This window comes from Apiospora kogelbergensis, assembly GCF_038363985.1.
Source record: "Apiospora kogelbergensis strain CBS 113332 chromosome Unknown utg000001l_segment0_segment0, whole genome shotgun sequence".
NCBI lineage: Eukaryota > Fungi > Ascomycota > Sordariomycetes > Amphisphaeriales > Apiosporaceae > Apiospora > Apiospora kogelbergensis.
This window is the reverse complement of record NW_027117418.1, coordinates 3,293,493-3,312,785: the sequence shown is the minus strand read 5'-3', so window position 1 is coordinate 3,312,785 and position 19,293 is coordinate 3,293,493. Positions and strand designations below refer to the sequence as shown.

Below are 19,293 nucleotides of genomic sequence, written 5' to 3'. Positions count from 1 at the left end.
CCTCCGCTGTCTCGGCCTATGAAAGAAGAAGAAGAAGAAGAAGAAGAAGAGAAGAAGAAGAAAAAACAATCCCACCAGCACCCGACCATGGAATCTTCTCTCCCGCCCGAACTGGCAGAACTCAACATCATCACCCTGAACTGCTGGGGGTTGCTGTACATCTCCAAAGACCGCGCCTCGCGTCTTGCCGCCATCGGCCAGGCCCTCGCCGCCTCGGACCCCGTGCCGCACATCGTGGGCCTCCAGGAATGCTGGACCCAGGAGGACTACCAGGCCATCCGCCGCGCCACCCGCTTTATACTGCCCTACGGCAAGTTCTATCACAGCGGCGCATTCGGCGGCGGCCTGGCGATACTGTCGCGGTGGCCCATAGAGGAAAGCTCCATGGTCCCTTATCCTCTCAACGGCCGCCCAACCGCTTTCTTCCGTGGTGATTGGTTCGTCGGCAAGGGTGTTGCCTGCGCGCGAATCCGCCATGGGAAAGGGCCCAAGGAGGTCATCGACGTCTTCAACACTCATGTGCGTTGCAACACTCCGCCATGACCCGCTTCGAAAAGCTGACCCCCTTCTCTCCAGACTCATCCGGCCTACGAGAACCACCAGAAAGGCGTGGACACCTACACGGCCCACCGCCTCTCCCAAGCCTGGGAGCTCTCCAAGCTGGCCCGCGCCGCCGCCGAAAAGGGCCACCTCGTCGTGGCCCTGGGCGACTTCAACGACGTGCCGCTCTCGCTGCCGCACCGCATCCTGACGTCGCACGCCCCCGTGCGCGACGTCTGGCGGGTCCTGCACCCGGACTCGTCGCTCGGGTCCGCCGAGCACGACGCCGAGCGCGCCCGCCGCCGGCCCATCCCCACGGCCGAGTTCAACGTGCGCGAGAACGGCGCCACCAGCAACACGGCCTACAACAGCTGGCGCTGGCCCAAGCAGCAGCAGAAGCGCCCGGCCGACGTCGTCGTCGCGCCCGACACGTCCGACGCCAAGGGCCAGCGCATCGACTACATCTTCGCCTCGTCGGGCGCCGGCGCCGGCGGGAGCAACCCGGGCTGGGGCTGGGTCGTCCAGGACGCGCGCGTCGGCATGCTGCAGCGCCACCCGGACCTCGGCTGCAGCCTGAGCGACCATTTCTCCGTCGAAGCGACCCTCATCCTCCACCACTCGTCGCAGCAACAGCAGTCTCCCCGCTCCAACAACCCCCTGTCCCTCGAGAACACCACGGCCCTGGCCCGATCCTCCACCAACAACGACAGCAACCGCGACAAGAGCCTCGCCACCGCCAACTCCAACTCCAACAACAGCGATTACCACCACCTCTCGAAGCCCAGTATCGACACCCACCACGGCGACGCCCCCTCGATGGCCGACACCCGCGCCACCGAGATCCCCGAGGCTTTCCTGGCGGCGGGCATCTACCTGCAGACCCCGACGGCCTCGGAGTCGCACCTGCCGCTCCGCCATGCCAAGCAGAAGTCGACAACGACGCTGCGCGACCACCTGCTCGCCACCTCGTACGAGGCCCAGCTGTGCGACGCCGCCCAGCCCGTCGCGCGCCTGCCACCCTCGACCTATGACGAGATCCTCGCCGTCGTGCACGCCTACATGGCGCGTGAGCGCTCCCAGCGCCGCTGGCGCGGCCACCACTTCTTCGCCTGGGTCGGCGTGACCCTGGCCTGCTACGTGGGCGTCTGGTTCAGTCCGCACAACTACGTCGCCTTCATACTAATGCTGCTGAGCAGCCTGGGCCTCGTGGCGGGCACCATCGACGGGCTCATTGCGCTGCTCTTCTTCGGGTCCGAGATGCGCGCCCTCAAGGAGTTCGAGTGGGAAATCCTGAACGCCAAGGCCCAGGCGTCGGGCGCCGGAGGGGCCGGCTTCATGAAGAAGGAGGGCCGCGAGGAGAAGAGCTGGTCGCGCGTGTAGAAAGGCCAATGCCCATCTACTCTGCTCTCTCTGCACACGTGGACAACAACCATTACGCGCAAACAGCATGGCTAGATATATAGTATAGATGCCCAAGTAGGTAGGGGCTTCGATTAATGAATAATGACTAGGGAATAATTGCGGCGTTAAGTCTATCTGCCTCCTCTCAGGCCCTACTTCTGCTGTCAGCCATGTCGTCTTGAACAATTTCTATCCCCCCCCTATGCTATGCTCGAACTCTCCCTCTCAAGCCCTCATAACCCCAGATGCTCGTGACAAAGACTGAAGCCTCAATGCCTTTAGCACCAACATAACCAATACCGCACATCGCCAATTCGCACCGGCAAACAACGGAAGTCAGTCAGTTTGTGATATCAACCCCATATATCCTGATTCTCCGTGGCGGCCATGTTGCCACCGGCGAACCATCCAGCCCCTGGCTCCCTACAACCCCTGCCCATCCATCGGCGCCACCGGCCTGAAAGCATCGCCGAGCACACTGCTGCCCCGTCTCTTCCAAGTATAGCCCAAAAAGGCACTCTGCTTGCGGACTTCAAGAACCAGGCCTTTGGTGCGCCGGTCTCGCAGGAGTCGGTCTCGCGGGCGCTTTGTCTCTTTTCGTCCAAAGATGCGCACCGCTTTCTTGAGCTGTTCCACTTCTTGAAGGTTCGCCGTCAGTGTTTCGATCTCTCGATCGATCCGCTTCAGTCGTGTCGAGTCATACGGCGTCTCAACCCACCGCATCATCAGGTTGCGTACCGCCAGGGGATATGCCTCCAGATGTTTTTGCACCGCCTCCAATCGACGCGGGGGCCACCGGTTGGCAACGGCTGCCAGAGAAGGGGCGAGGTTGTTGGTACTAGGAGGGATACCGGGGATACCGGCAGGCAGTCCATCCATCAGACGAGTGGTATCATGTTCAGCGGCGGGCGCTGACATCCCACCCCCGGCACCGAGGCCGGTATCTGCTGGGAAAGAATAGGAATCGGTATCTGGCTGAGATTCTGACCAGTCCGAAATGGGGTCTTCTTCGTCGAAGTAATGTGTATCTTCGACGCTACTTATTTCGGGGACGAAGGGCGGCGGGACCGTATGCAGTTTGTCCCAGGGAATGCCACGAAACCATTTGTGTGCTTTGATTTCCTCAGCATCGTAGGGGTACACCGATCGACCAGCCCAGTCACGGTTTGACAGACGACGAGATGAACGAAATGGCGGGACGGGAAGTAATTGAGCTTCCCGGGCATGGTAACGTTTGGAGCAGAGCCGGGTTTCCTTTTCGCGTATCAAACTGGCCATTAGGTCCATGCAGCGACGCGATACGACTGGGCGTGGTGGAAAGGCAAATGTGTTTTTATGGTTGACTATGTTACGTTTAGTCTCCTGGCGACCGCCCTCTTCGGACAGAAAAGGGGTGTGGCCGTAGATGCATTCGTAGAGGATGATGCCGAGACTCCACCAGTCACATCTTGCATCGTACTCGCCCTCACGAATGACTTCGGGTGCCATGTACTGGCTAGTCCCCACGACTGATCGGGCGGCTTGTCGGTTTCCACAGCGGTTACGCCATTGCAAGAGAGGTTCCTCTCGATCTGGGGATGGGGAGCCGTCCTCGGGGGTCTTGCGTTCGTGCTTCCGCATCGCCTCGGCCACGTTCTGCGCCTATTTGAGCGTGCCTTGGAAGCCTTCCGACCGATCAACGGAATTACCCTCGATGGTGAGGCCAAGACTGTGAACGAGGCTGTAGCGATGGGTGTGATAGTAGCTTGTGTCGTGTGACCAGTGGCCATCGAAGGCAAGACCGAAATCGGAAATCTTGAGGTGGCCCGTAGCAGACACCAAGAAATTGTCTGGCTTGATGTCCCGGTGTATCCAACGCAAAGAGTGCGCTTCCTCGATACACAGGATCATCTCGGCGATGAAAAATTTGGCTACCGGTTCGTTCAAGATATTCTCGCGGATAAGTAAACCAAGGAAGTCGCCCCCTGGCATATACTCCATAATCAAATACAGATTGGCAGGGTCTTGGAAACTCGCTATCAGGGGTACGATCCTACAAGTTGTCTGGGTTAGCACATTCTGTGGTGGAACCGACTTTCCTATCCGGTATATCTATGGTGGACGCATACCATCGTGAGCCCTCAGAGGAAACCAGGAAATCTCTTTCCGCCCTCAAGTGCCCCTCCTGGCTTGTTCGCAACATCGCAGACTTCCGGATCACCTTCATGGCGTAGACTGGCTTCTTATCCGATGGGGTTTGGTTGGTAAAGCCCTTGTCGGCCTTCTCCTTGACCAGCCTGACGACGCCGAAGCTGCCTTTGCCTAGAATCTTTAGGACTTCATAATTATCAGCCAACTCGTTGTGTATGCCTTTCATCACGCTGGTGCTTTTGGCTTTCAGCGCTCGCGTCTCGCGCAAATGGTCCGTCTCTTGCTTGTAGAACAGGCGACGCCTGTAGTCCTTCTCGGGCGGACTTAGCTCATCGCGTCTGCTCCAAAGGTCCGCCTCGAGGAGTTGAAGGCGCATCTCTCTCGGGCTGTTCTTCGTAAGCATCTCGTTGAAATAGGTCTCTAGATAAATCTTGGCAGCCGACGCCTTTTCCACGGTTAAGACAGTTGGGCATAACTGATCTAGGGCAGTCTCCTCGATCGGTTCCAGTGTCGAATCTGGGCTGGACGCGAGCTCGACCACAACCTCGCGGCGAAGCACACTAGCGGTCTTGGACTTCTTCTCTGCCGAGTTGGTCTCCTGGTGCGAGACTTTGGAGTCCAAGGAGGTTGTTGGCGTGACGGTGGTTTCGATTGGATGGCCGGGGTATTTGCCACTCGAGTTTGTGTTGCTATTGCTGTTACTGTTGCTGTTACTATTGGATGTTGATGATTGTGGATTCCCGGTGTCAAGGCCATGCGCTAGGCCACTGAACTATGGCGGCGTCTCTTGCTCGTGTGGCCTCTCCAAAGAACGAATGGAGCGTCTCGGTTTCGAGGGCTTGCGATGAATGATGGTGGCGGTCGGCTTAAATGGAGACTGCAGCCCCGACAGGGAAAAACGCTTGAGCAGACCATCGTTGTGGTCATACTCTTCCCTCTCGTATGGCGGTGGGTTGGGTTGGGGGCTAGCACGCTCATGCAAGGAAGTTCCGGACGCTGTATTGATCAGTATCATTCTGAGTGCCTCCCCCCGCCTGTAATCCAAGCCCAGCTGGGACCTACCGCTGTTCGTTAGAGAGCGGAGGACCGACCTAATCCTCGAGCCTTGGCGTCTTAGCTTTCGGGGAGGCTCTCCCGCCGCAGACATAGACGACGACGATTCGAGGGTCTGTGAATCTGCTTGTGCGGATGGGGGGCTGCGGAGCGCAGCAGTGTTTCTTTTCATGACTACGGTCAACCTTGGGGCGGTTCGCAGCGAAGGCGTTGTTGCTGAACGATACTGTTGGTGATAACGACTGTAAGAGCTGACAGATGAATGCCGAGAATAAGAAAACCCCAAACCTGCAGGCTCCGTGACGACGGAACACACGCAAGAGACCGAGGTTTTGCTTTACTGCGTCTTGGGCAATGCGAGTGGGGTGTGTGCGTGATTACTTCGGTTCTTACGGCTGTTGCAAGAAAGCCCCTTTGCTCCTTCCAATTGGAATGCGCCCAGTGATGCCAGAAGAGATGCCAGAAAGCAAGAGCTCCTATCGCTTGCCAATTCCAAGCCCGCCCTAAGCAGTTCCAGTGTCATCATTCCAGCTTGGGCGCTCCTACCTGTCTCTGGTGATCTGGGCTTGCGTATTTATCCACTACTCTTTCCATTATCAGGTTACATAGGCCGTTGTTGTCGGAGCACACATACGAACTAGGCATGACACGAACGAGACATGAGTACATGGTAAGTCATCGATTAATTCTTGGTCTGAATCTATCTGCACCCGCCAAGGAGACAGGCCAAGGAAAATACCATGAGAGGTGTAGAGCACCCCAGATCCCAAAATCAACTTTTCATACGCCTTCGATGCAATGCAGAGCTCGTCATCCCTTGTGACAATGTCTGCCTACCGTGTCCGATGGACCGGATCCTCGCAGACCCGCGCAGGTCGGAGACCTTAGCACAGCGCAGGGTTTATTTATAAGGAAAATCGTGAATAGTGACAAGGAAATTATGAGGTCCATATATCCGGCTGTCGATAAGCACAACCGCAGTGGAATAGAGTACAGCCCCGAAGGGAATCCCGCCAAAGAAATGGGCACGCTGACATCATAAACGCCGCGCCCATCGAATGTACGCCGCACAGGAAACACCAGAAACATCAAGCTTACTTGATCTCCAAGAGCTTGATGTCGAACACCAACGTTGAGTTGCCGGGAATGCCGGGCTGCGACCTGCTGCCGTACGCAAGACTGGCAGGGACCGTCAGACGACGCTCACCACCGACAGCCATGCCCATGACACCGATGTCCCAGCCCTTGATGACCTGGCCAGAGCCGGCGGTGAACTGGAAAGGCTTGCCCTTCTTGTTGGCTAGAAGCAGGTTAGCGGTGATGGTCAACAACATGGAAACGTTGCGAGAGAACTTACAATCGAAGACCTTGCCATCCTGGAGCTTGCCGATGTAACGAACACCAACCTTGTTACCCTTCTTGACGGCACGACCGGAACCGATCTTACGGTCATCGATGGTGACGCCCTGAACAACCTTGATACCGACCTTGGGGCCGTTGTCCTTCTCCTTCTCGGCAGCGGGGCCAGTAGGGCCCTGCTCGAGGTTCTTGGCGAACTGGACCTTCTTAGCGTCCTTGGGAGACTCCTTGGCGGCCTTGTCCTCAACCTCGACGGCATCGCCCTTGTTGTTCTTCAGCTTCTTCTGCTGCTTCTTGCTGAGCTTGGCATCCGACTTGGCAATGAGGGAATCAAGCGTCTCGGCCTCCTCGTCAGCCGCGCGCTTCTTTCCCTTCTTGGAATCAGCGGCAACCAGTTTGGGAGCCTCCTCGTCGTCATCAATTTCCATTACACGAGGATCCTCAAGGCCATCGAGCTCATCATCCTCGGACTCGTCGGATCCTTGGCCGTACATGGCCTCAAGGTCATCGGGAAAGTCGTACTCGTCATCCTCCTCATCTTCCTCGTCCGACTCGAAGTCATCAGCATCGACAATGTAGTTACCGGTGAGGTGAACTGTGTGGGTACCCTGGACAAGGAAGAAGACCTTCTCCTCGGGGCTGATAGTGATGTCAAGAGTTTGTTGGTAGTTCTGTTAATTGTCAGTAACACGATCATGGGTTGGATGTCAATATGTTGCACGACTTACGCGCTCGGTGTCAAGGGTGCAAATGACGTTCTCCTCAAGGTCAAGATCCTCATCATCTTCGTCGTCGCTATCCTCCTCATCGTCGTCCGAGGTAGCGGGCTGCTTGCCCTTCTTGGCCTTGCCGTTGGTCTTGGCATCGGCCATCTCCTCATCGGACTCTTCTTGCGCGGCGGCAATGAGTTTCTTCAGCGCGGCGGCCTGCTTGGCCTTCTTGGACTTGGCAGGGTCGCTGGGGCCACCGTTGGCCTCTTCCTCCTCGTCGGAGTCCTCCTCGTCGTCAGAACCGCCATTGACGAGCGACTCGAGATATTCATCGTCAACCTCGTCCTCCATGTCGGGGTACCTCTGGCGGACGATCTTCAGTGTGGAGCGGGGAACAGAGGGGATTTTGCCATCCTCGTCAGCCTCAGGCTCCTCTGTAGGGTCGAGGGCAGCCATAGTGATGCGGAACTGGTCTTCAGGTTAGCTAATAAGATCATTCGATTGTGCACAAGCCCAAGCGGGCGCGAGCACATTTGCGCGGAAAACTGTGTAGCACAAGTAGACTTACAGAAGCATCAGGGAAGCTGTCCTCCATCATGGCGGGAATCAGGATGCTTCCCGGAGGAACCTCCAGGCCGTAAAGGGCAACAGTCTTCATGTTGGACATTGTGAAGAACGTGACAGACTGCAATTACAAAGGTGTCGAAAAGAGAGGAATGCGAGCGAGTGATCTTGTCGGATGAATTCCTGTCTGAATTGGGGAGGAGGGGAGGGGAAAAAGAAGGATGTTCAATGAAGCGGAAGATGGTATGATAGAAGGAGCTTCGTAGACGTAGAGTTTTTTGTTTCTATCGTCGCGGCCTGCCAAAAAAAAAAGTTGGAGCTCGAGATAAAAACTCGACCCACCGACAGATAAGTCTGGACCCGCAAAAGTGCAGGGATACTATTTGTACAATTGCATAACTTACTACTTACTATAATACAAAATTACTAAGTTAAATAAGAAAGTATTATTTACTCTTCTAATAGATATCTCACGCCTTGGATTCACAAATATGCCACGGCTGAGGATAGTATCAAATTGTGCATCTGGTAGGGAAGATGCATTATTTCAACACTTGTATAACTGAGCCTTATCGAATGAATGCCCCCGCCAGACGCCCGGTTCCCATGACGACCTTTGACTTTCTTTCTTTCTTTCTCTTCGTTTTTTTTTTCCTCTTCCAAGTCCCACCCTCGGATTTTGTAAGGCGATATCCAGATGGACAAGCAACAAGGTGCAAGGCGCATTCCTTTTAGTAGGGGTCGTTTCACACTATCACGCTTCGTACGACTGCAGGACTTGCCTCAAGGAAAGCCATAAGCGTGGAAGTGTTATTTTTTCCCCGCACGCATTGATGACTGAAATCTGCCGCGGAAGCTTTGGTACACAGAGTCCGAGTATCTAGGTATCGGTGAAAGCTCTGTTCGATAGTGGCTGATTTATCGACGATGTTCCAAATGCTGCTCACCGCCATATGTACCAAATGTAGCCAATCTCTGGCATCTTAACGCAAGGTCTGCATTGAACCTTGGATACCTCGTACTACAGGGTCCTGAAGATCTGGTAGTATACATCTGCATATATGTATGACCGATGCATCTTATTGATTATTCCCGGCAAGTGACTGACTAGCCAGCCAAAGGCTATTCTTATCTGATCTGATCTCACCTCACCCCGTGGAAGTGGTTAGAGTTCCTAGGCGTGATGTTCGTTTACGTGTAGCCAAAATGTGTCACTTCAGCACTGACCTGGGCACTAACAGATCTCAAGATTAGAATGCTGCATCTATAAATAGCAGCAGGATATAGAAGTTTTACGCGTAGAACTGGATCGTCAACACAAATGCAAATCGTTCTCTTAGCCTCTGGGGGTGTCGACGGATAGTTCGCACTCGCTGCGGCTGTCGCAGTAAAATGTGTTCTACTTTGCGGATCTCCGACAACCTTAGATCCTGGAAGTCCGAAAGCCATGCATTGGGGGCTGACGGGGTATCAGAACAAAGGGGATATAATGTTCCGATCAAGGACGATCAACCGACGCATTTCCAACCATGCTATGTTCGGATTGTTTCGGTCTTCTTCTTGCTCTGTTCAGTCTGTAAAATATGGCCAATATATTAAGGTGGGCTGGCAGGTACGTGGGGAGTTAACAGCCATCTATTCACTTATAGGTCACGCCACCAATAACCCACCACATTTTGTGCCCATGAATCTTTTCGTCGTCCAACTACCGGGCCCGGGACATGATCGGTCCACGATCGTGGCATAAGCACGCACAGAATACGCACGCTATTCCCGGACAAGTTCAGCCAACTCAGCAGCCCACACCGCATTTACATATGCCTGATCTTCTTCTCAGGTATGTTACGCCAACTCTGTCGTCTTCCCACATACTACTTTCGACGCCAGAAGCCCAAGAAAACCGCACCCACGATGTTCCGTATCATGCCGAAGACAAAACTCGCCTGACCTTGGTTGTACTTCTGCGCCCGATCGCCGGTATCTGTCATAGCGAGAGCCACCTCGACGAGAGGGCGGGGGAAGTGCTTGGACTGGCGGACATACGCCGCCACAAGGTCGTTCCCGTTCGTCACACCACCTGAAGATCACCTCGGGGGTCAGCTGCTTTCCGCATGTACCAATGTCACCCGCCAAACCGAGCTTTCCTGCTGGTCCGGTGGAGAAATGCGGGAAGGAGAAAGAGAGAAACCAAAGCCGGGCAGCATGATTCTGCGCTGCTGGAAGCACGGGAAAGCAAGCGAAGGCAGGCCGCAGATATCTGATGATATCTTCGGAAGGCTCGGGCACTAGCCTACCTTTATGCCCACCACCAACGCAATATAGCCCAACGGCCCCCCAGGCTAGATACAGTTACTGCGTAGGCTGTAGCAGCTTCCATCGGACACCAACTGCGCCCTCTCCCTTTCTGTTCGTTCCTCGTTTGGGACTTACAGCGGAACGACGAGATAAAATGACAACGAAGAAAAGAAATATGACAACTCACCACTTGACCAAAACCGACCGTCCTGGATCCACCGAAACTCTGTCCCCTTCAAAACGACGTCAGGGCCGAATCTGTCGCGAATCTTGTCCTGTAGCCCGCGTGGGCCGCACGCCGTCCGGCCCCTCAGCAGGCCCGCCTCGCCGCAGAGAAGGATCCCCGTGCAGATGCTCAAGATGTCCGTCGTCTCGACCTCGCCCTGGCGCCGCAGCCACTCGACCGCGCCGGCCTCAAACGTCGTGTTGGGATCCGGCCCCGGCACGAGCACGATGTCGAGTTTTCCGGGTGCCACAGCCGCTTCGGTGTAATGGCGGGTACTCAGGATATACATCCCTGCAGTGAGATGGATGATTTTGTTGTTCGCGATGACATGATTCGAAGAGGCGGTGGACTCCGTATCATCGATCACAGCAGCAGCCGAAGGAACAGGGCCTCCGGAGATGTAAGAGATCTGCACCGAAGGCGCGAGGTCAACGACAGACTGGGGAACAAGGCCGGCGACCAGCGACATATACTCATGCGATATGGTGCCGAGGATGTCCACGCATGCGACGTCTAGGAGCTGGCACCCGGCGGGTATAAAGACGCCAATGCGGACAACGTCTTTCTTGCCCATGATCGGCTGTCTATACTCACAAGAGCTGGCACGAAAGTTCGGCTTAAGGGAAAGACGAGATGGTTCTTGTTGGCATTGTTAGGAAACGTCGAGTTGGGCGAGAGTGGCTTTATACCTACTCTACGTATCTCGCTCGAGACCGGCTGCCTCATTCGACTTTACCATTCCTACCAGCCTGGGACATAAGGCGCCATCTTTATATCACCGGCTGAGTCCGGCGTACGAGGGAGTTTATTAGTGGTGGAGTCCGCTAACCGTGTTAGATGATTGGTTGTACACAGGCTATAACCCCGTTCAGTCACGGAGTTACGCAGCACACACATTTGCACGTCCTCGACGCCAAGCTCACCGAGAACACACATGGGCGTGTGCGAGGAAACCTAAGCGCAGTGACGAGTCTTGTAGGTCTGTTTTACAGTCCGCTGCCCAAGCAGTCCCCTCTCTAGTTTTCTCTCGCCGACGTAAACCAAAAAACACTCTCTTGGAATATTAGACGTTTTTTTGATTGTTCACGTCTTATCAATTCGACTCGAAACGAGCTTAGTATATGTACAGAAAGGCTGCCTAAGATCGAGTTCTCGAACGATACAAGATATTCTTTATCTTTGTACAGCTGGGTTCTGCTTGATCAACCCTCAGTTCAGCTACTTGCTGGGAGACCCTCCATTATACTCAATGGATCTGCCCGGTACTGCCTCTCCAACAGCTGTTGTCCGTCGCATTCCTGCTCTTATACAAGTATTAGATATTATAGGGCTAGTTCGAAGACGATGGCGTGACTGCCCTTGCGTGAGCATCACGACCCCTTCAAACTTTGCCGGGCTAGCCCCCTTGCCCGTGTGGACACTCATGTCTGCGTTGAGCCGAAATTACTCGTTGCGCCTCATGATTCCGCGATTGTTTCGCCAGTGGCGCCTCGCTCCCTTCGTGCCGTATAAACGAATGCCGGCAGGATTGATGTGAAATCATCATTTTCCTGCAAATTGCTCCGAGAACTCCGTAGGGCCCAGATAAGTTTATCCCCCATATCTAGAATGCCAATGCCGATGCCGTGCCATGCATAACAACATCATGTCCTCTATTTACACGCTTCTCGGAGCCGTTGTCGATAAAGGTCGAGTTAAACGTCGCCGGGATCGGTCTTCAAAATGGTGTGCAGCGAATCGAACAAAGAAAAGAAGAAGAAAAAACATGAAGCCAGGTCACAGTTCTCTGCCTGAAGTTGACCCAGTCAAGAAAAATACACCCAAACCCAAAACAAACACAAGCGAACAGACCCGCTATACCATGGCGGTGGCTGATAGTGACTTGGCTCTTTGCCTAGTCACCTTCTTGCTCACGGTGTAGACCAGGTCTTGTGTCCAAAAGTGGCATATTTGTGCCTGAGCGCCGGGAATAGCACCGTATAAAGGCGCCACCAGCGGGACCATAATATAGTCAATGAAGTTTTTGCTGACTTTGCGATGCGAGAAGCACATTCCCTTGGCAATTCCGGCCTCGTTCATTTCTCGTTCGCGGTTGGCGACGTTGACTCGGTGGTACCTCTCGTACAGGAAGAGGTTCAAAGCGACTTCCATGAAACCAAGGGTACGCAGCACATTACAGACGTCGAATATCCACGCAAGTCCATGAGGATCGGAATTTCCTTCGGTGACCCAGGTGTACAGAGTGGATGCAACAACCAAGATAGTCATTTGAACGGGGAGGAAATGGGCTTCGAACATGCGGTGGGCCAGGTAGAGCATGCGCTCCCAGTTAGGATCCTTGAGTGTGTCCGTGGTGACGTCTGAGAAGATACCGCTCTCCACGGTCTGTTCGGGGCTCAGACCATCGATTTGGGGAATGTAATCATCGGAAGGGTCGTTCATAGTCATGTGAAGCGGGCGGAAAGCTCTTGAAGTATGCTTCCTCTCCTGCCAAACCTCCGCGAATTTGCGAATGGCATAGCCAGAATCGAGAGCACCCCACATATGTCGTAAAGCCTGCTTGTATCGTGCCTTGACGTCGTTGTATACTCCACCAACACCCTCGCCTCCGTCGCCCTTGACATTAGTTTGGCTCACCGGGCTAAGCACAGTTCGGACAGTCAGATTGCCGTTGAGCGCGAAAAAGCACTTCAGGTACATGTGCAGATCCTCGCCGATAGCCTCAGCGTCACCGTCCCAACCACCCACACGATCGACCAGCTGAAGCGGTACAGAGTAGACAGAGGTAGGTGGAGCAATGGTGGAGCCGTTGTAGAGACCAGACATGCCGGCGCCAGCCCAGAGAATGTCACCAACACGGACGACAGCGGGGATGTTATGGGCATTGCGGTCGAAGATGATGGGAGCAGCATACAAGGTCGTGGTGGCGGTCTCGGGATGCGACAGGTGCATGCTCGTGAGCAGAGCAAAATAGTTTGAAGCCAGGTGGCTATCAGCTAGATTCATTGAAACACATCAGCAATCGCTCCTCTAGTTTGACAACTGGGGGTTCCGGCGGTTTGTCTTACCATCAATTCCTGTCACTATGACATCCTTGCGCATAGCCAGTGGGTACTTTTCACTGAGTTTACGTGCAGCCCAAGCCATGTTGCTACCCTTTCCAGGAGATTCGTTGGGAATGTCAGAAGGATGCAGCGTGAAGTCGATGGAACGGAACTTCTTGGCGAATTCTTGAATGAGGTTCATGGCCTTGAGCTCAACGTTGTGCTCCCGTTGCTCCATACCAAGGTAGACCTGTTATATGTATCAGCAAATGGCCAATTGGGTTGTTTTGTCGACGCTGGCAGCCTGCACACCCAGAGCTACGCCGGTTGATCACCATCTGCCCCTGCGCCAAATGTCGCCCAGGACGGGTGGGATAACTATCTGTCGTAGCCATTGGCAGCGAACTGAAGCTCCACGGAAATCATGCATCAATATTTACTCACATCGTAGGTATATCGCGCCTGAGGATGAGATGCGAGAACTTCCAGTGTCTCCCGTAGAATATCGACCTCCTCCTTATAATTGGGGATAACAATGGCGTGGATGACGTTGTCGGTATCGGGAATATCGCCATCTGTATACATATCGAGCTCGAAATCGCCAGCTTCGCTACTGGTGCTCGAGGAGAATGCTGATCCATCGCGGGAAGAAGTCAAAGTCTCGGAGCTAGAAAGCGATGTCGATGAGCCTCGTCGTCGGTGGTGAGACATCTTGATGTCCCTGAGAGCCTTGCTGCGCGCCATTTTCTTCAGGCTGCGGGTGAGATCGAAGATGGACCAGCAGGAGCGGATAGGGAAACAGGTGACGAGTATGTGGATGAAGAGGCAGTAGTAGGCGAAGATGGTGGTCCAGATTCCAGCTCCCGTGCTGCCGGTGGCAGGGTCCTGAGTTACAGAAGAGCCGGCGATGCCCAGTGAGCTTGACTGCCAGTATTTGATATAACCAAATCCTGGCGTGGCGGATTCCCTTGTGATGACCCAATAGCTCAGAGAGATGGTAGCTATCATAGCCAGCCCTCCCGCACGCCGCGAGCACCAGCCGAAGATAGTCATGGCGGGCAAGATGTGCTGTTGGCGATGTGCGTTATCCGGCAGAGGGTTGCGAGGTAGGCAGGCTCGACGCGCGACAAGCTGTGGTGTAGGTCAAGGGAGTGGTATGGGAGAAAGGAGCGGAAGAGACCACACAGAAAGAGGAAGCCGGCGTCTTGATACCTACGGTCTAGTACAGACAGTACAGGCAGTAGCGGGAGATAGAGGAAGAGAAAAGAAATGGAATGTGGAGGGGAGAGAGCGTAGTAAATCGAGCAGTTGGCACGGGAAATGATAGGGACGGGGAGGAAACAAGGTGTGGGTTGTATGTGAGGTAGGGGTGGTATTTCGCCGTTTCGTAGGTACAAACCGACTGCTCGAGGGTGCGGCCCAGTTCAAGATCCAGATCAATCCCAGTGCGGCTAGAGGGGAGGCATGTACTTGCTCTTAGTACTCCGTACGTAGCAAATCGGGGCGCAGGACCCAGACAGGCCTGGCTAGTTGGGTAGCGGATGTGGGATTATTTGTACAAGCTATTTTTTTTGTCTGGGCTGGAGCGGGCGGCGCAGTTAGTAGGCTGCTTTGGCTGCGGTTGTGTCTGACTGACAGTCAGTCTGGGTTGCTGGTGCTGAGGATGCTTAGTTGATTGATGGATGGATGGATGAATGGACCGAGGGATCTTGTCTGGCCTCCTCTTCTTTATGATTGCTGTATCCTGGCTTTCTGAAAGAGGTGGAAATCTGGGAGTACCAGCTTGAGGTTTTGACACGCGAATCGAAGTTAATTCTTCAAGTTCAACCTTTTCCTCCGTCGCGGTACTGGCCAATGTAGCACGCGGTAGCAGGCAATAATTAAAATTGGGGGGCTGACTGGCAGGTACCGTGCTGGGGAGTATGTGACTCTGCCCTTTCAATCGATGTTCTTCCTTCTCACTGGTTCCACAACTAGGAACGTAGCAGGGGGGACAGGGAAATTTGAAATATGTAGAGAATAGAACGGGGTGCTCAAAAGGGGATAAGCAGTACGGGAATGAAGAGCGAGCTGGAGACGAGGACCCTATTTTCCTTTTTCTTCTTCTTCTTCCCTCTCACGCGTGCCCGAGGTTAGATGTCTGGGTCAGTCGCTCGTGGTTGTGGTTGTATGGATGTAGTGAAGGGGACATCCATGAGACGATTCATGGACCGGAGGGATGGTGTGGTCTCTTTACTGGCTGTGCTGCAGTTTTCAGAGAGCCTTGCAGCTGGCAAGTACAGGTAATATGCCGTCTCGCTACTGCTTGTTGCTTGCTGTTGGCATTGAGTGAACTGGGATGTTGGGGAGTGGTGGTGTTGGCTTATTTCTTTAGCGTGCCACAACCGCTTGGTGCTGGTAGGGGGGGCGAGCTGGGCTATTTCACTAAAACACTAAATAAATGACACTGTACAGTATGCACGCACTGTACTCACACCGAGCCCTCACTGCATGCAGCAGTAATCAGGCAGACATATTTATGCCAACACTAACATTCAGTACTTACAGTGCTCCATACTCCGTAACTCTTCCAGTAAAGAGTACTAGGTTACTGGGCCACATGTGTTTTGTATGTAGTCTGGAACATGGGGGGAGAACGAGCCCAGTCTGTTTTGTTTTCTGTCAGTGGTTGACGTCCCCTAAACCCAAAACCTAGCTTGCCTTCTGCAAACTGACTTGTCCCATCTTTTCTACTGGCAAGGCCGAACTGTGTGAAAAAGAACAAAACGTTTGCGGCAACAGAAACAAGACGCCAAAGCTGAAGCAGAAGCAGAAGCTGGTGTCATACCACCACCACAACATCCCCAGTAAAGTTTTGTCGTTTTCGGGATCCGCGGTCGGTCGTTTGGCGACTGCAGCTTGGATGGAATGAAATGAACGAGCCCTCACCCCTATCACAGCCAATCATGAATTCCATACCCGGCGACCAAAGCTCGTTTCCTGACGAGAACAGAAGCCCTGCTGCGGCGCTGCAGCATCTTGGGAACTGAGAATATGACACAACCCGACCCAACTTCTTCTTACATGGCCCCCTCACCCCCGCGGTTACAGATCCCGCGGCCTCGCTGTGCTGACTGGCTTGCCATCAGCTCGGTTACGGTGTGCTGACGCGCCCGTATGACGTTGTCGGTCTCGAGCACGATTGATAGGACGCCTTAATACGGTTGTGTGCCATGTAGGCGGGATCTTGCCTCTCATCACCAACCGGTCAATTAGACAGAAATAGTCGTATAGCCTCAATTACGTACGCATAGTGCGGCAATCATAGCAATGCCATTGAAGGAAAGGGAGACTAGCTGGCCTAAGGTAGGCTTGTCCTTCGCTGACGAGAGCCGTAAAGTAGGTCAACTTAGGCCGCAAGACATGCAGATAAGTGTCCTTGGCTATGCTATGCCCCTAGCAGGCTCGCGTGTAGGGAGGGATGAGCCACCTACCACCCCCAAGCCCACATGCCCAGGCGATTTCTATTTTGAAGCGAGCTGGTAGGGGGCTCAGCACTACCTTGGGTACATAGTTCGGGTAGTGAGGTTCAAGATCGCCTACGCTGATCGTTCGAGGACAGCCACCCCGGATTACATATGTACAGAGCCACTGGCCACGCCGCAATCGCCGCGTCGACATTGTCTGACAGACACTCTTGTATGTATTTTCTCCTTCGGCGCCCGGTTCCCATTCATCTTGCCATTATCGGGGCACCACACTAGTTCTGTCAGATGTTCTTAGAAGGCGTCCTGCCGTCATGGTTACAACGTCCAAACCCTTCCGGTAGGCACATCCATGTATTCACGTATACTAGGTTGGTCGGCTGCGGGCCGTCGGGTGATGTGATGCTACTACTGGGTGACTGACTGGGTGACAATGTCCGTCCGTTCGTCCTTTTGCCTTCCCCTTTCTCGTTTCTTGTAAGGTGTAGTAAGGAGGGCTGCGACTATGCAGCGATAATGAGTGCATGTGCGCGCTGGCCCGCCTGTTTCATTGCTCAATTCTAAGCCAGCCCACAATCTAATGTAATGAATGTACTAACACCCAATATCTTCAATCTGCATGCAATGCAAGCGGACATTAATAGTACATGGTAAGGCCGTTTGGGCTAAGTGGGGGTCTATACATACCTTACATTACCTTATGTACTGTACGCCCTATCCTCGAATTGTCCATCATGATTTTACTAATAGACTTGTGGTCTGTTTTCGTACCCCGGCACCAGGGAAACGGGCATGTGGCCATTCTGCAAGCATGCCGTCCCCTTTATCTCGTCCTATCCTCTAGGCTTGAGTTTGTCGGCTGTATTAGCCTGGAATCGGAGCCCTGTGCCGTAAGTTCATTCCGCGGCGGCCGCCTGAGAGCCTCGGAGAGTCCAATCATACGTCTTAGTTAATGCGCGGAACCCTCACGTCCTGCAATGTTCCACGCACGGCGTAACTGGTTGGTACGTTCTAATAAGCACGCTTATCTCGGTATTGTATAGCTCCCATTGAGCCGGGCCTTCGTAGCAATCATCTGGTGGAAGCTAGCATGACTAACAAATGTATAGCAGAATCCCTCCTTGGCGGCCCAAATGTCTCTTACTATACGATACCTATGGTTCACTGTGTTAATTAGTGGACGGTCAATACAGTATGCAGAGATTACGATATATCAATCTTGCACTATGTGCATGCACCGCACCCACCAGCCAGACTAAGATCCTGTGGGTTGCTGGGGGTACCGTCAAGCCGTATGGGTTGCTCCCTTTCAATGGGGATCTCGCTACTGCAGTTCGACATCACACATGCATCTTAACTCGACAATTGCACAGCAGACCGACGTAGGCCAAGCGGCCAAGCTTCTTGGGGTGGCTTTTGCGTGCTGAGCCACCTGGGGTTTCGAGCAATCCACCGTCTCATCGCCCATCACCTCCCATTGGCGACTATTACCGGGCTTCGTTTTCGTCACTGGTAGCTCGCTATCGCGAAAAAAACATCGGCTGGGCGGCGGCAGATATTCCATTCTGCTGGAGCCTCGGGGTTGGCGCGAAAACACACACCGCATGCAGCTCTAACGTACGCGGCTCACGGCATCCACAAGACCTGCATTGTACGCCCATCTCTATCTGCGAGATCCCAAGCTTCATTGCTGTCCACGCGTAAAGGCCAATTCAGTCGGATGACAGCATCTCCCATGGCGTTTCTCCTTTCCTATTATACTGGGCACTACGGAGTATACAATACACGATGTATGTACATGCAGACGTGGTCAACATGAACGATTGAGCCTTGCTGCGAGCAGTGCCCAAACCTGTGGAGAAGACATACCCAATACCCTTGGTAGGCAAGTGGTATTTTTAGGGGTCGTCTCCGGCAGCGCTCCAGTTCTTTTGTTCTACTGAACGTCGCGAGACCCAATCACCAATAGTATTCAATGCATCATGCTCTCCTGAAAGGCCTTGGGTACCTACAGGTGCCCACTGCAAAAACCATTGCCTACATATGGTAGGGAAGCACGGAAGGCTGGAAGGATTTCTGCTGCTCGTTCGTCTCCGACCCCCCAGAAAACAATTCGTCTGCCTAGAATTAGCGACACTACTCATGCCTGGGGATCTGCAGTGCTGCGTTGCGTCGCGCTATATCCAATGGTCTCAGTGTGTCAGAGATGCTGCGGGTTTGGTTTGATTCATGTCACACTGCAAGCAGAAAAAAAGAGGCAGCCAACGTTACCCAGCCCCAGGAAACGGAAACGAAAGGGGATGCATTCCTTTCCCTTGCGCGCTAAGTGGTACTCCGTAAGCAAGGGAGTAAGTAAGTGTCAGACAGACGAAAACATTCGTCAGATTGGCCTTGAAATCCCCCAACGCCTGTCAGAAAACGACACATGAACGGAGGGGAGAGAAAGGAAGAGAAAAAAAACAAAGCATTCCACTCCTTGATTACCCCAGTTTGCAGCATGCCCACGG

The 19,293-nt window shown here is 53.8% G+C and overlaps 6 protein-coding genes across 6 annotated transcripts; 1 reads left to right on the top strand and 5 right to left on the bottom strand.

Moving 5' to 3' along the window:
- Positions 1–87: 87 nt before the first annotated feature.
- PG998_001042 (uncharacterized protein) lies at positions 88–1,920 on the top strand (the record flags this gene model as incomplete). Its single annotated transcript, XM_066867860.1, has 2 exons — positions 88–519; positions 577–1,920. The coding sequence occupies 2 exons, from the start codon at positions 88–90 to the stop codon at positions 1,918–1,920; spliced, it is 1,776 nt and encodes a 591-aa protein (XP_066736275.1).
- A 444-nt stretch (positions 1,921–2,364) lies between these two features.
- On the bottom strand, positions 2,365–3,561 carry PG998_001041 (Serine/threonine-protein kinase; the record flags this gene model as incomplete). Its single annotated transcript, XM_066867859.1, has 1 exon — positions 2,365–3,561. One exon carries the CDS (start codon positions 3,559–3,561, stop codon positions 2,365–2,367), a length of 1,197 nt encoding a protein of 398 aa, XP_066736274.1.
- A 21-nt stretch (positions 3,562–3,582) lies between these two features.
- PG998_001040 (uncharacterized protein) lies at positions 3,583–5,296 on the bottom strand (the record flags this gene model as incomplete). Its single annotated transcript, XM_066867858.1, has 4 exons — positions 3,583–3,973; positions 4,050–4,784; positions 4,845–5,067; positions 5,134–5,296. The coding sequence occupies 4 exons, from the start codon at positions 5,294–5,296 to the stop codon at positions 3,583–3,585; spliced, it is 1,512 nt and encodes a 503-aa protein (XP_066736273.1).
- A 922-nt stretch (positions 5,297–6,218) lies between these two features.
- PG998_001039 (peptidylprolyl isomerase fpr4) lies at positions 6,219–7,860 on the bottom strand (the record flags this gene model as incomplete). Its single annotated transcript, XM_066867857.1, has 4 exons — positions 6,219–6,424; positions 6,482–7,154; positions 7,212–7,661; positions 7,762–7,860. 4 exons carry the CDS (start codon positions 7,858–7,860, stop codon positions 6,219–6,221), a joined length of 1,428 nt encoding a protein of 475 aa, XP_066736272.1.
- A 1,768-nt stretch (positions 7,861–9,628) lies between these two features.
- On the bottom strand, positions 9,629–10,852 carry PG998_001038 (ThiJ/PfpI family protein; the record flags this gene model as incomplete). Its single annotated transcript, XM_066867856.1, has 2 exons — positions 9,629–9,834; positions 10,240–10,852. 2 exons carry the CDS (start codon positions 10,850–10,852, stop codon positions 9,629–9,631), a joined length of 819 nt encoding a protein of 272 aa, XP_066736271.1.
- Positions 10,853–12,132: 1,280 nt separating this feature from the next.
- PG998_001037 (sphingomyelinase family) lies at positions 12,133–14,375 on the bottom strand (the record flags this gene model as incomplete). Its single annotated transcript, XM_066867855.1, has 3 exons — positions 12,133–13,274; positions 13,347–13,572; positions 13,767–14,375. The coding sequence occupies 3 exons, from the start codon at positions 14,373–14,375 to the stop codon at positions 12,133–12,135; spliced, it is 1,977 nt and encodes a 658-aa protein (XP_066736270.1).
- Between the last annotated feature and the right edge of the window lie 4,918 nt (positions 14,376–19,293).